This window comes from Anticarsia gemmatalis, chromosome 9, assembly GCF_050436995.1.
Source record: "Anticarsia gemmatalis isolate Benzon Research Colony breed Stoneville strain chromosome 9, ilAntGemm2 primary, whole genome shotgun sequence".
Taxonomy (NCBI): domain Eukaryota; kingdom Metazoa; phylum Arthropoda; class Insecta; order Lepidoptera; family Erebidae; genus Anticarsia; species Anticarsia gemmatalis.
Genome location: NC_134753.1, coordinates 5,803,905 through 5,819,013, shown reverse-complemented (window position 1 = coordinate 5,819,013; position 15,109 = coordinate 5,803,905). Strand labels below are relative to the sequence as shown.

General features: G+C 32.2%; 1 protein-coding gene across 1 annotated transcript in view; it reads right to left on the bottom strand.

Moving 5' to 3' along the window:
* Window positions 1–15,109, bottom strand: part of LOC142975195 (ATP-binding cassette sub-family G member 1-like) — a 42,161-nt gene that overhangs the window by 2,264 nt on the left and 24,788 nt on the right. The window contains exons 3-10 of the mRNA XM_076117906.1: window positions 8,350–8,467; window positions 7,087–7,279; window positions 6,655–6,800; window positions 5,705–5,943; window positions 2,896–3,036; window positions 2,425–2,573; window positions 1,972–2,140; window positions 38–138 (exon numbers count right to left, since the gene is read on the bottom strand). Of these exons, the coding sequence (XP_075974021.1) occupies window positions 38–138; window positions 1,972–2,140; window positions 2,425–2,573; window positions 2,896–3,036; window positions 5,705–5,943; window positions 6,655–6,800; window positions 7,087–7,279; window positions 8,350–8,467 (1,256 nt within the window). The remainder of the gene's footprint in view (window positions 1–37; window positions 139–1,971; window positions 2,141–2,424; window positions 2,574–2,895; window positions 3,037–5,704; window positions 5,944–6,654; window positions 6,801–7,086; window positions 7,280–8,349; window positions 8,468–15,109) is intronic.

The window sequence follows — 15,109 nt, the reverse complement described above, 5'->3', positions numbered from 1 at the left end:
TTAAGAGTTTAAATAATATTTCACTCAGGACACTGACCTGAAATGGTAACTCCACCGCTAATATTGATACAATGTAGGGTCCCAAATTATACCATCGATTAAAGTATTCTCCTTTTAGTATGTCCATTTCTAGAGGAACTGAAAAGGAAAACATAATATTTATTCTCTCTTTATACGTACGAATATTTCATATGAAAAGATTTTGTAAAGTTGTTGTGAATTTATAATAACAGAGGGCGCTGAATGCATATTTGTAAATTAAGCGCGAATAGAATATGCAGTGTAAACACGTGTTCTTTTAGTATTTATTAGTGTAGGAAGAAATTGGGTAGTTTCTGGGCTAATTAAAAATTATTAAACTCGTACTCGTAAAAGGTTCATCTAAAATGTTTAGACTTTGTAGCGTTTTTCGTAAATATCTAATGTTGAAATTGTAATTATTACAGACTGAAACATTTTATTAGACACTCATTTGATGTCAGCGAAAATTTGACATAGTGACGTCACTACGTCGTATTTCTATACTAAAATGTGTTTTTAACATTTGTGTATGTGTATGTGTATGTGTTTTTATACAAATGGTACTACAATTAAAAAAAAAAACTTAGTTTTATACCCGACTAAAAACCTAACTTTTGTTAGAACAGGAAAAAATATTTGATACGAAATTTTTTATAAAATTTGTGTAATCAATAACAATTTTTAACTTCCATTTTCTGTGCATGTCTAATTAATTATTAGGTATACTGCGTGAACAACTTTATCTTTAAATTTTAGCTAGCATGGGATGAGCAATTAAAATGACTATTTTGATGTAATGACGTCATATCTTCCTTTTTGTGTATAAATACATAATTAATTATGTATTCTAATGAAACAGGCGATTGCAGAAACGTGACTTTAATCATTGTCATCCACGTGTTTAGCTGATTAAACGATTTATTTATTTGTTAAGAATGTTATCACAGTGTTCATTACATTTGATAATACATCTATACTAATATATAAAGCTGAAGAGTTTGTTTGTTTGTTTGTTTGTATGTTTGTTTGTTTGTTTGTTTGTTTGTTTGTTTGAACGCGCTAATCTCAGGAACTACGGGTCCGATTCGAAAACTTCTTTCAGTGTTAGATAGCCCATTTATCGAGGAAGGTTATAGGCTATATATCATCACGCTACGACCAATAGGAGCAGAGCAGCAGTAAGAAATGTTACAAAAACGGGGAAAATTTTGACCCATTCTCTTATGTGACGCAAGCGAAGTTGCGCGGGTCGGCTAGTATAATATGAAGGTAACTCTAAGTTTTACACAAAATAATTAAGTATTTTAATAGGAGCTGAAAACAGTCACGGTGTGTAGAGTAATTTATTAGACGATAGGTATTACATTACGTATTATGATACTTTCATAGCTAAATAATTACCCATTGTCTTTATGCGTAATATTAATTGAAATTCACAAATAAATAAAATTTGTATTTAGTAACGTGTTCAATTTTAAATCACATTTAGATAATTACAAAGCCCGGTCTTCATATCTAATTTAGAAATAAATAAGCTTTGTTTGTTTGAATTACTTGGCTTTAGGTAAAAATATAATACATTATGTAACAAGTTATCTTAGGTTATTAAAATAGATAACATAAATAGGTTCGTACAATAATACAAACTACTTTTAGTTGTTTAACTATTTTTTAAATTTCGTTCATAATTCTAGTCTTTTTATTGCCACTTAAGTAGAATAAATATGACAGTAGGCTTGCTCCCTATTACACGGGACTAAGATTATTAAAGGCGAAACGCGGGTGTTTTCGTATTACATACGATTCTGCCTACTCCTTCGTATAACAGGCGTGATATTACGTATTTGTGTAAGTTAAATAAATAAATGCTTCTAAGACATCACAGGCTTGAATCTTAAGCTTAAAACTTCAGGAATCATCCCAGACATAAGAAAAAGTGTTGATACTTACAGGAAAGCGTGACAGACATCTTGCCAGTGTACACAACAAGCAGCATGGATCCGTACAAATAGACGTAGTTTCCGAGCACCGAGTCTGCTTCGCCGCCCACCCCCGAATATAGGTAGCCAAAGATCAGAGCTATCACCACGTGTGCCGCCACTCGATACATGAATAACGACTGAAATCACACATAATAAAATTATCGGTTATTGAAATAAATAAAAGGAATGATACGATACTTAAGTCTAGTAGCAACAGAAAATATTTAATAAATTACTGATACTTGGTTTTTGTGATTGACCTTCCAAGCTGAGCTTCAAAACGAAAAAAGTGTACGCCACATTTCTATGAATTTTGATTCAATAAGAGGCAATCAAGTTTAATCGTTCGGATTACTAATCAATACCAAAAATAAGACGTCACAATTTAATTATATTATAAGTATCATGAGTTTAAACTCACATAGTTTCTTGTAGTCATCAGGTAGTTCCTATAAAGTAAAATCCAAGTTTGTCGTAAAAGTCCAGATTGTCTGTAGATGTGCTTTGAAACCTTTTGTTGCTTGTAGTTCTTGGTAGTGTTGTTATTGGGTTTAAGGTCTGTACTTAAGTCTGCAAAAGAATAATAACAAAATGCTGTATTAAATACACATTGGTATAGGTACTATACTTATTGTATGCAGTTATTTACGTTGAGTGATAATTTTAAAGTTATCTGACTAAGTGTTCATTAAAAAAAGAGTAGGTACTGATGCGCGTTAAAGTTCTTGATAGGGTTAAGTTGATTTGGTGCTGTCAATGATTAATAAATTAATTAATTTACATCAAGCTTCGTTATATTTATAAGCAGTGAAAGGGGGATTTTAAATGTCCGGTACAAAATTGCAGTGAGGTAAGTTTATAACAAGAAATTCAAAGACATGTAGCTACGTACCTAAAGGGCTAGGCAATGCCGGTATAGTAGGAATGTGTCTTTCCCAACTGCCATTGCTGGCGGGTTCCGGCTTGAACTGGGTCATAATCTGCGCGGCTTTTGACAAGTCGACTTCATACTCTCCTGACGCAACCTCCATTACTGAAAACAAAGTTTGCAATGTTAGATTTTTTCCCAAATCATTCCGAGAATACGACAACCGTACGACTAGTCATTACTTCTACATGTATTCATAATCTGATTCAATAATTCATTTTCAAATATTCATTCATTCAAATATCAATAATTTGTAGCATACAAATTATTGAAATAGACCGCTAAATAGAACATTCACATGTTGCATTAGTTATTTTCATTGACTGAAATGGTAATATTTCATTATAGTTGAATATTACATCAAATTACATAGAGAAGAGCAAATCTCAACACGTATTTATCATTAAATCAGAGCATGATGTTAACTATTAGCTTCTAATTTCCTATTATTAAAGCGACGATTTATTTCTCATTAGTGTATCATAATTTATAATTACTCAGTTAATTAACCCTAGACGTTATTTAATCCTATTGTATAATAGAAAAGATTAGATAAAATATAACGATGACCATAACGAGGAAAAGTATTTTATGTTTATATTTAAGTCATAAACTATGCATTATGCACATTATAAATTTCCTAAATACGCACTTGTTTTTACCAATGTTTTTACAATTTTTATACCTATAGCTTTCACAAAAACGGTATACTTTTTCACTCTACCTAGCAAGTAGTCAGTGAAATACGAAGTTCTGTAACGGGAAATACCTAAGAGTTTCTAATGTTTACATAACACATTATATAAATATATGAGCACTTTAATCACCATCATACTGCATTAATCACCAAAAGGTCAAAGGAACGTTACACTAATCATCTCAATTATAATATTGTAAATGGACCCATCGCAATGATTATAAATGCAGGTCAGAATAGTTAGTAGGTAGTTGATCATGCAATTGTTACATAATAAAATAATTAAGTCTTTTAGCAAAGTAATTGATGCTTGAGTAAAGATAGGTATTTTCTTTATATCATCAATCACAATCAAACATCTTAAAAATCATTATAAAACCTTCATAATTAATAATTATATTGTAAGTGTATCTCAGTACCTATTATGCTTTCAACCAATCTCTCGTTGGTACTTTTTTTACCCTTAGTTACGTAACTCTAAGAAACTAATGAAAAAATGAGACAGAAAATTTAGATAGTGATCTTAACCACTTCAGCGGTTTAATATACAGTAATTACAGTAGGTAATGTCTCAGATTAAGCTATTAACGTTACTGTAATGTTACGTGCATGACACATACCTATACATGCTCTTTTTCATAATTCAGTCTGTTATACGTGACAGATATTAATATAGATTCGTTTCCAGGTGGAGCGAAATACTAATGTTTTATTTCAATGTTTCATTCGAATATTTTATCATTAGTAACCCGGTTATTCGTGAAGTGCCCGGTAAATGGTAAGGGTAGGCTGGTATTTTTCATGAGACTAACATCGTTAATAACCTATTATAAACACCTTCGGGTACATACAGCAGGCGTGATATGTCCATGTCTGTAGTTATCAATATGCACTATATCAATATACTGATTCATTATATTGAAGATTCATTAAATTGTTAGAAGGCTAAGGTGGGAGCTTCGCTTCGCTCGCTCCCACCTTAGCCTTCTAACCTAACCTACCCATGTCGCTTTGCCCAAAACTCCTTCTTTATATCTATGTTACAGTATATAATTATACCGTGAAATAGTTATAAACATAGTTATGAAGGAGGATTTTTTTATATATCGTAACATAGTTTTTAAACTCTGGCTTGTTAGGACTTTTACCATTGAGAGTTGGTAAATCTTAGGTTTTACCGGAAAATCTTAGGATTTATCACAGGTCGGGCTTTTACAGTAACATATATATGCATATTTATGACATGGATGGGCTGTTTTTGGTTATGTATTTTTTAGTGACTGCTGTCAATTAACTTTAAATAAACAAAAGAAAAACAAACGCAGACTTCATTTAACCTACGAAGTTTGTTGACTCTTACGACTGAAAAAATCTCGACATAATAATTACATGTTTATGTTTCAGTAAAATAACGGCGCTATTGTTTAAATTGACCTTCTGGGCGAGGATGGTCTTGTCACACCTCATAATTTTCAAGAGGTTGTTATCCTCAAAGGTTAAATGTTTAGGTAGAGATATTATTAAATGCAATAATTGTTAATCAATTAGATAATGTATGGGAATACCCATAACGTGTAATCATTATTGGTTCCTTAATTTGGTTTTGATCATGTACATCGTAAATGAAAAACGTAATACCAAAACATAAATATTATTTCTTCCTAAAATTACTTATTGTTAAATAAAATGGCCATACAGTTATATTAATTTAAAACAACGATATTCTAACACTGAAGATTCCAACTAGAACCATTTGAAAGAAATAAAGTGTAGGTATATTGAATCGTTAACTAGCAGACGGATGGCAATACACTTGTCACACTGTTTAAACAAACTCGTAGTATTTTTTGCGTAATACTTTTTCTTCATACTTGTTTTTTGTGATGACTAGCGATATTATTTTATTTGTAATCATTTCGCAAATTCATGTAATTCAATTGCATGTTTAGTTTCGATTGCGAATTTTGCAATAAACTATAATTACTCATACTTGCTCATTGTGTGAAGTTGAACATAAAATAAAGCAGTTTTGATTCTAAGAGAGAGAGATACCATAAAACAAAAAAAAAAACTTACAGAAATCTGCTGGGTTATGATAAGGCGGACACCTCAATCCCGCGCTCGCTAAAGCTGGCACGAGACTGGCCCTTGGTCCAGAATATAACGTCTTCCCCGCCTCTAAACAGTATACAGTGTCGATCTTCTCAAAAATCAGGGCTGAAGGTTGGTGGATAGTAGCGATAAGTGTCCTGCCACCACGGGCCAGCTTGTTTAGTAAGGATATTAGAGACGCTGACGCCGACGAGTCCAAACCACTGCAAAGAAAAAAAATACAGTATTGATTTCAAATTGATGAATAAATCAATCCAATAAAAAATTTATCATTTTTTGGGGAACCCTTGGGCTCTGCCCTATGTTAAAAATTGAGTGATTTTGTGTGTGCATACCTCATGAAAAAGTAACAACAACAAAATCACATGAGTAGTCAGCAGAAATCACTCAAAGTTGATTTTAAAAACTGATACACATTTGGTTTCTGTGATGCCAGTGTTCTACCCGGTTATACTTAATACATAAAAAAAGGTTTTCATTGAATCTTTTGATATCTGCGGACGTTTTTTTACGTAATAAGATTTAAACATATTTGCGTGGATAAGGTTTTTGTTAATCTTACAAATACAAAGTACAAAATTCAAGATGTATGCTTTTGATAGTAAAATAAACAATAAAGTCTCAGTTTTTTTTATCTTATCTGTTATGAATCTATGATGACACTTAACTCCTACGCTTCAAGGATACACTTGTAATTCCAATGTCAACTAATATCCAAAGTTTACATAAAAAACTAAATTTTCCTTGTGACCTTAAACAAGAACCATGGAAAATTTGCGCTGTAGCCCATTCGTACTTGACCGAATTGCTTGCGACAAACAATAAGCCATTGTTTGGCAAAACAGATGTCACGAAGTGCCTTATCTAATCTCAAAATCTGATCAAATTGATGTCATAATTGTATTATCACTTACGTGGTAGGTTCGTCTAGGAACATAAGCGAGGGGTCCGAGAGAAGTTCCAAGGCTACGGCTAGACGTCGCGTTTGTCCCCCAGACAGGTCCCTGCAGAGAGTCTGTGCTGTGCCACTAAGACCAAGTAGAGCCAGGACTTCATAAACCTGTAAAATCATTTTTTGTAAACCACCTTACATGTAAAAGCTTAACCTAGGAGCATAACTGTTTTGGTTTAAAAAATTGTTTTGTTAATTTATATTTAAGAAGATCACAGTTATCTCTGAAAATTTGTTTATGATAATTTCTAATATTTTCGTTTCAGAATCTTATTGGCACTGTATTGACAACGGCAGATTTGACACAATATTTTTTTAAGCAAACTATTTGACACCAATTTGCGCATAATTTTGGATTTCTAACTACATCTGTTAAATACCCCGCATGCATTACCTTCTCTTTCCTCTCATGAGGAAGGAAATCAGCGAGTTTCAGGGCAGCGGCCAAAGACATGGCTTCGTAAACCGTGAGATGTTCGCGTAAGTCGTCGTGTTGGCGGATGTAGCGCGCGCCTCCGCGCCCCGTAGATTTAGATGCGCACGCACACACACCGTTCACTGATATCTCGCCTTTTGCACCTCGTGTCCTGGATAAACATTGTTGTTTAATTCTACATTCAGCCAATATTGCTTAGATACTAAGTAAATTAAATGAATAAACTTAAACCGTCGGTTTTTTAATTCGAAAAATAATTTTATAATTTTTTCTACTTTGACTCACCACAACGGAATTTATAATTTTAAATTATTTAAATTACTACGATATAATATGCATTGCAAGACGGATTACAGCACAAACTGAAGTCGTTATGTGTATCTGCTAATTTATATGTAATCTACTTGGGATTTGATAACTATATTCTTATTATGATATGATCATCACAAATCAGTAGATAAATAACGTACCTACCTGTCTTAATTTTAATTAATCGTTATGTTACAAAATAGTACTATTTTGTAACATGATTTATAAAATACAAAATAAATAATAATTACATGTGTCAAATATCCGACAGCAAAGAAATACCAACGTTGTGCATGGTTCATTTTCACAAAAAAGGCTGTATCAAAACTGACCATTTAATTATAATATTTTAATATAATATAACTTATAATTCCTAACTTTTTGTGATATCTTAAGTTTTATTTACTTATTATTGCAACATAGAAATATCATTCCAAGGTAAAATGCGTGTTCGTGTTAATTACCATCTTAAAGTGGCAAAGCTATTTTTACAGTAAGTATAATTTAATATTCTGCACGTCTTTCCTAAAGGGGTAAATTTATTGTATTACGTAAGTAACCCACAAAATAGGGAAAATTATTAGATCATAAAATTATCGACAACTTATCACCTACTTTTTTTATAGCCATTTCGTTTTATTGGTACCTACTTTAACCTTGACGCGTTATAAATATTTATAATCAGGTAATTAGCTATGGGTTAATTCGTAAATTTTGGCATTGAGTCTTTATTTTTTATGCTAGTTAGGAGGTAACAAGTAAATTGGAGATCTACTTTTTACCGTATAAACACGTGTAAAACGTCTTTTAATATGCACTCGATAGTAACGATAACATAAAATATTAATCGTGTTTTAGACGTACATAATATATGTTACGCATTTATTATAAATATTAAAATTAATAACTTACGAGTATCCCGCGAGTATATTCAGGAGTGTCGTTTTTCCAGCTCCTGAAGGCCCCATGATAGCAGTTAGCTCTCCAGGCTTAAAAGTACCCGATACATTTTTGAGAATCTGCTTATGTTCTGAAAAAGAAAAAAACAAATTTTAGTTATAATTAAGAAAGAGCTAGGCGATAATCAGGGTAATTTTGTAAAGTTTAATTTAAGTCTAACAGATTTTTGTGGGTTGTAAATTATATGTTCATATATATTATGAGGATAATTGGAGGGTTTTTACCTAGAGAGAAAAAAATTGCTTTCCTTATAATATTTACTTTACGTTAGGTAAGTAAGAAAATCTATTGCCAACTCGGTGCTTGGAATTTCCGTGTTCCTGGTAATTGACGTGCGAACCATGACACCAAATGTCAATTTCAATACGTATTGACTTGTCACGGTAAATAATGGGTTCCCTAATACTTACTCTCTTGTTATTCAATTATGTGACGTGATTTATTTTTTGCTTTTTGTAGTTTCAAATTAAAAGAGTATTATGTACTCCATAATCAAAACAATATTATCAACTAAAGTCGTAATACTAGGTACTTATGTTGTTATGTGATGGGAACTTGAGATAACAGTTTTATATACCTAAGTGGTTTACTATTGAGTCATGTCATAAATTAATTATTGAATAATGTGTTCTACCTTAAACCAAGACTACTATATCAGGAGCCTATGATTCATATTTAACAATTTATTCATGCAATTATAAATAAAAAGCTGCGGTCATTATCTCGGGAACTAGACCAAACTAAAAATATAACACTACCGCATAAAACTAGAGTAAAAAATATGTTTATGGCATAAAAACAACTAGGTCATTGTACATTTCGTAGCGGTCAAGTGTAAACCGTTATAATGTTGCAAACTTCATACTGTAACTTTAAAATAGATCGCTAGCAGTTATTGTGGTCTCTGTTGCAAATGGAAGATACTTTATGAAAAGACCATTCGACAATCGCCATTCTGGCTAATCAATACCTTTCTATAACTTATGAAACCGACCATAAGTTCGATTCAACGTAACAATTTGGTAATCAACAGATATCACCTATTATACGTAAGTATTACAACTTTTTGATGTTGGTTAAATAATGTAACTAGGTATAATATACATGGGTATTACACTTATCTATATTATGTGTAATCACCGCAACGGAAGTTATTATGCGGGTCGCTGAACTGATACATAAATTATTAAGAGACAATACAAACCAGTATGATGATGACTGCTGTTTTCAAAAACGGAAGGTCTTTTCGTATGCTTTGTTCTACTTAAAAATATGTGATGGTCAAATCAAAATTAGTAAAATAATACAATAGAACTTGCAGGTCACGTAGGTATAATGAGACGTAAACAAAAAAATATGTTAACAATACACAAAACCCCAAACTGTCATTCAATTCATGTATTTTTTACTTATTCTGTTAAGAAGTCTTCAATTTGTATGAAGCAAACGATACAAAAACAAACGAAGTTCTTTTGTATCTTTTTCAGGATATTCGTCATTATCGGGATTTGTGCGTCAAACATATTTATGTAAATATGTATGCGGAAACAATGGTATACATGATTCATAATGGGATGACTCGTGGTCATTTGGAATCTACTTAAGTATTATATTCATAGATTTCACCATTTTTTTCCCTGTAGGTATCTATAATAGTCGCTAATTAGAAAATGTATTGCTGTAATGTTACATTATATTTAGTTGGTTTGCATTCATCTTGGCGGCTCTAGCCTTGTTATGAAACTGATTGATGATTCAATTATACCTAAGAGAAATTATTATATTGACAGTAACAGATTACAAGCAGTCGAATGTCTAGGACTACATAATATTGCAATACATAATTATAATCACACGAGCATGTATCAACAACACAATTTTGATTTATGTATTGACCGGTCGGATACAGGTAGATATGGTTTATAGCTATTATGCAATCAATAAAAGAGGAGTGGATTATAAGGGCCACTATTTGACAAACTTTATTAGCTTTATAATTTCCAACAAAAACCTTGATAAAATATATTGATAGATGCAAGAACCAAAATATAAATTTCAATAACGTGTTAATTTATGAGTACCTATAGGTCATAGGTGTCATTTATTGTATTTAATCGTTGTGATAAAAGTGTGCCACACTGTAACTACTCCGATTTGTGATCGCAAAAGGGGTCTTCGTACCAGTAGTAATTGAATGTTAAAGTTAATTTATTCTGCATAGGAAGATAAAGAAAAAAATGTGATGTGTAATTGACATGTAAACAAACTGTGGAAAATATATGCCTTTATATATGCGAATGCATATAGTTCTGTTTTCATAGATTAAAATGTGTTTACATTACTTACTGCGTGTGGGCTGTTTATTTTTTTACTGGTGTGAACTTTATCTCTTGCGATGTTATAATACTCATTAATGCTTCACATTTTATAATCCGTTACCGTCCATATTGATTACGGGGGCGTGATTTGACCTCCTGTATTTGTGACAAGAAAACTCAAATCCCAATTACAAACAAATTACGGGCTAGGATTTGTGAAATATATTGGAAAATTTACTTTTGAACGCAGCAGTGCTTACGCAAGTCATAGATTATTGTCTAATTAGGTAAAGCAATCACTAAGAATGACTCGGTCAAAGTTCTTTCATTGTTTAAAAGTATTTCAATCGCTCCATTTTATAAAATGAAGTTGTTGAGATTGTATTTTTAACGATGGGCAAATTTATCATAATATTATCTTGTTATGTTCGAAGTATAAAATAACAGGCTCGACCCCTTTTACACGAGACTAACGATATTCATGGGAAAACGTTCTTGTCTTTCATGTCCCCCGAATACACCTACGGGTACAATATGTGTGAGGCTAAGATAGTAGTCATTAATTATTTATAATATATGCTGAATTACATTATTATCAGGGTAGCCGTAATGAAAGTTTTTGTAATATAAATAAGTGAGTACTGGCTTAGATGGTGTTACAAAAACTAACATTCCTACTCTTCACGTGATGTTGCTGTATAGCGAATAGCACATAGTGGTCACAAAAAGTTTTGTAGCTAATTATTTCAAATTACTTTTGCATGCATTACCTATTTATCTTATTGGACACTAAAAAGTAGTCAGTTACAAAATCAATTGGTCAATTCATCATTTTTATTATCTAAAGTCTGAACTAATAAAGAAGTCTAATCATTTATTATCGAAACGAAGCGACTCGCCACCTAATTGAATACAAAGCGTCATTGTAGTCATCAAGAAGCTAGTCACGTTTCAGCTATTCATCATAGATTTAACATTTTACTTGCAAATGATGGTTGCGGCACTATAAGCGCGGGTGTTGAGTCTCTTAGGTATAATTTGTCATGGACACTACATGTATGCATCTATTTATTAAAAATTATAACGGAAATCATTAATTGCATATGAGTGTCTTTACTGAATAGATGCATAACAAAAATTACATATACTGATGACCTCGAAAGACCACTGTGAGGGACCAGAGTGACCACACTAACTCTTAGGTGCCAAGAAAATAGATGATGGGTAAATGCGCTTCGACTAATAACCCCGTTCTATGGTACTCGCGTGGTGACCACCGTACCGTATTGTTGCGTATACATGCGTCTTTATAATAGTTTATGTTTAGCCTTGTATGTAAAATACACATGGAAAATATTTATTAGCATCAAATCACATATCAATGACATTATAATATCAAAAATTCATGACATAAGAAAATTACATCATAGATTTATTAAAGAAATATTTATTATCATTGTAAATGTTTTTACGGCCTCGGCCTCATTTTTTTTATCCAAAATAGTGTCACTGTGTCTCTTCATATTATTATACTCGTATGTTTTAGGTATTAAAACGAACAACACGTGCGTTTCTTCACTATTCTTAATTGAAACAAGGGATCTAAGCATTTAAATTAATACAAACATGACCTACATAGGTTAATTGTCTGTCTAGCAATACAATTCTACTCATACCTAATTAGATACTTTACGACTAGTATATACATATTAACATAATATCGAAATGCAGCAAAATGAGTATCCTTTTCCTCTTCCAATGTATCGTAACAATGTGTAATTTTGTTCCAGTAATTAGTGACGTAGGCAACGATTACACACTAAAAACAACATATACACCTTCAAACACAATGATAAGAGATGATCAGCAAATGCTTTACACCCAATATCATTTTAGTTTATTGGCACTATAAAATCGCAAAAAAGGAAATTTAGAAAGCTACCCATGACATTTAAGTGCAAGTATATTATGCTATCGTATTCGTAACCACTGGTAAGTCGGTGTATAAACAGAGAAAGTGTCGCTCTATCCACGATGACGTTTTACGTGATACAAGATACGTACTACATTTCCTACTACAACTTTCTGTCGTATAAATATTTTTTATTTACCACAAGCAGTCTATTTTGAAATATATTTTGATTACTAACGATTTTCGAAATACATCTATATGATGGTGTTTATGAGGCCAGCCTTTCTCTACTTACGACAAGTATACTAACCACCACCACAGGAATATAATGACAGAATAAACAGCAAGTCATTTCTTTTTTTTTCCTATAAAGTAACAGAAAAGACATATAAATTCCGGTGTCTAAATAAATGTAATCAGCGTTTTCCTGTATTTCTAAAGTGAAATTCTTTATTTAGTCATTTACATAGTAAGGTTGTGACTCAAATGCAGTAAAAATTCGTCTTGTTTAATATTAAAAGTCCATACTTGACTACGAAGCGTTTGGAGTAATTGTGGTAATTATGCGATAATTAAGTTACCCGAGTAACACAGGACTCGACCTTGGCATATCGATAGTAGACGGTATCGATAGTAGTAGAACATAACAACCGCGTCGCATGCTCTGATGACCACCACTTATACGATGTCTTTCAAAACCGAATGATTATTTAGCACGGATTACAAGAACACGTTGTTCTAGAAGAAATTAGCAAGTTCTGCAGTGTAATCGAAGGTGAATAGTCAAGTTTAATACCACAATAAGTTGAACTTGTATTTACTAGAGGTATCTCGTAAAAGTTCAATTAACCACAAACAAATAACTATCCACAGTATAAAAAACTTAAGAAAAACCACCAAAAAACGAGTTTAGACCTTAGGAGGAGAAAAACTACTTGTATTTATGTTTTTATGTTCAAATTCAAATTCAAATTCAAAATATCCTTTATTTCGTAAACTTTTTACAAAGTATTTGAAATAGTCACGTATCTTTTGTCCGTTTCGGAAAAGCTGGTTGCTCGTGAGAAGAAACGGCAAGAAACTCACGGCTTGCTCTTTTAAAATGTCAATTTGCTTGATACAAGATGATTTGATGATTTACTGTGTACACTCAAAAAAAAAAGCTGTAAATAAATCTAATTTAAAATTTAAGCTAATAAAAATAGTAATAATCTTCAAAAGGAAACTTATTGGTAGGACACAGTAAAACATTGTACATTAAAACATTAATACATTATTTGAAACAGACTTGGTAGAAGCAGCACAGTCCCAAGCTTTATTATCGTCCAAATAATCTTTAACAGTATAATAGCCTTTTAAACATAAGTTGCGTTTAATAACTAATTTAAATTTATTGAAGCTTAAATTTTTGATTTCACTAGGGATTTTATTGTAGAATCGCACACATTGACCTCTGAAGGATTTGTTTATTTTTTGGAGCCTAGTGGCTGGAATAACAAGTTTATTTTTGTTTCGTGTATTAATGCTATGTATATCGCTCTTTTTCTTGAAATGTGTTATATTTTTGTGTACATAAATTAGGTTTTCATATATATATTGACCTGCCACCGTCAATATATTTATCTCCTTAAATTTTTCCCTTAGTGAATGTCTACTGCCTAAGTTATAAATTGCACGAATAGCCCTCTTCTGCAGCACAAAGATGGTTTGGATGTCGGCAGCATTACCCCAGAGCAAAATTCCATAGGACATGACACTATGGAAGTAACTGAAGTATACTAACCTAGCTGTTTCAATGTCAGTGAGTTGGCGAATTTTTCTGACCGCAAAGGCTGCAGAACTAAGTCTATTCGACAATTGTGATATATGTGGACCCCACTGTAACTTCGAATCTATTGTAATGCCTAGAAATTTGGCTGTGTCCACAAGGTCCAGCTCATCTTCCTTAATCTTTATCAAAGTTTTCACTGGTTTGACATTAGGTGTTACAAATTTTATGCATTTAGTTTTTTGCTCGTTTAATAGCAGATTGTTAACATCAAACCAATGTACCACTTTAGAGATAGCATTATTCACATCGTCAAGATTAGTTTGATGTCGTTTAAGTTTAAATAAAAGTGATGTATCATCAGCGAATAATACTATCTCGTGACTATTTTTAACAAGATGAGGTAGATCATTAATGTAGATTAAAAATAAAAAAGGGCCAAGTATTGAACCTTGTGGCACACCCATTTTAACCACCGACCCAGCAGATCGTACACCGTTTACGTCGACTTTCTGAATCCTATTATTCAAATAGGAGATAAGAAGATTCAGAGCCGCATTTTGTACACCGTAGTGATGTAGCTTCCTGATTAATGTTTCATGCGGGACGCAGTCAAACGCCTTCGATAAATCACAGAAGATGCCAAGAGCATCGTGTGAGTCCTCCCAGGCATCAAAAATATGGTTTACAAGCTCAACACCAGCATCGATAGTG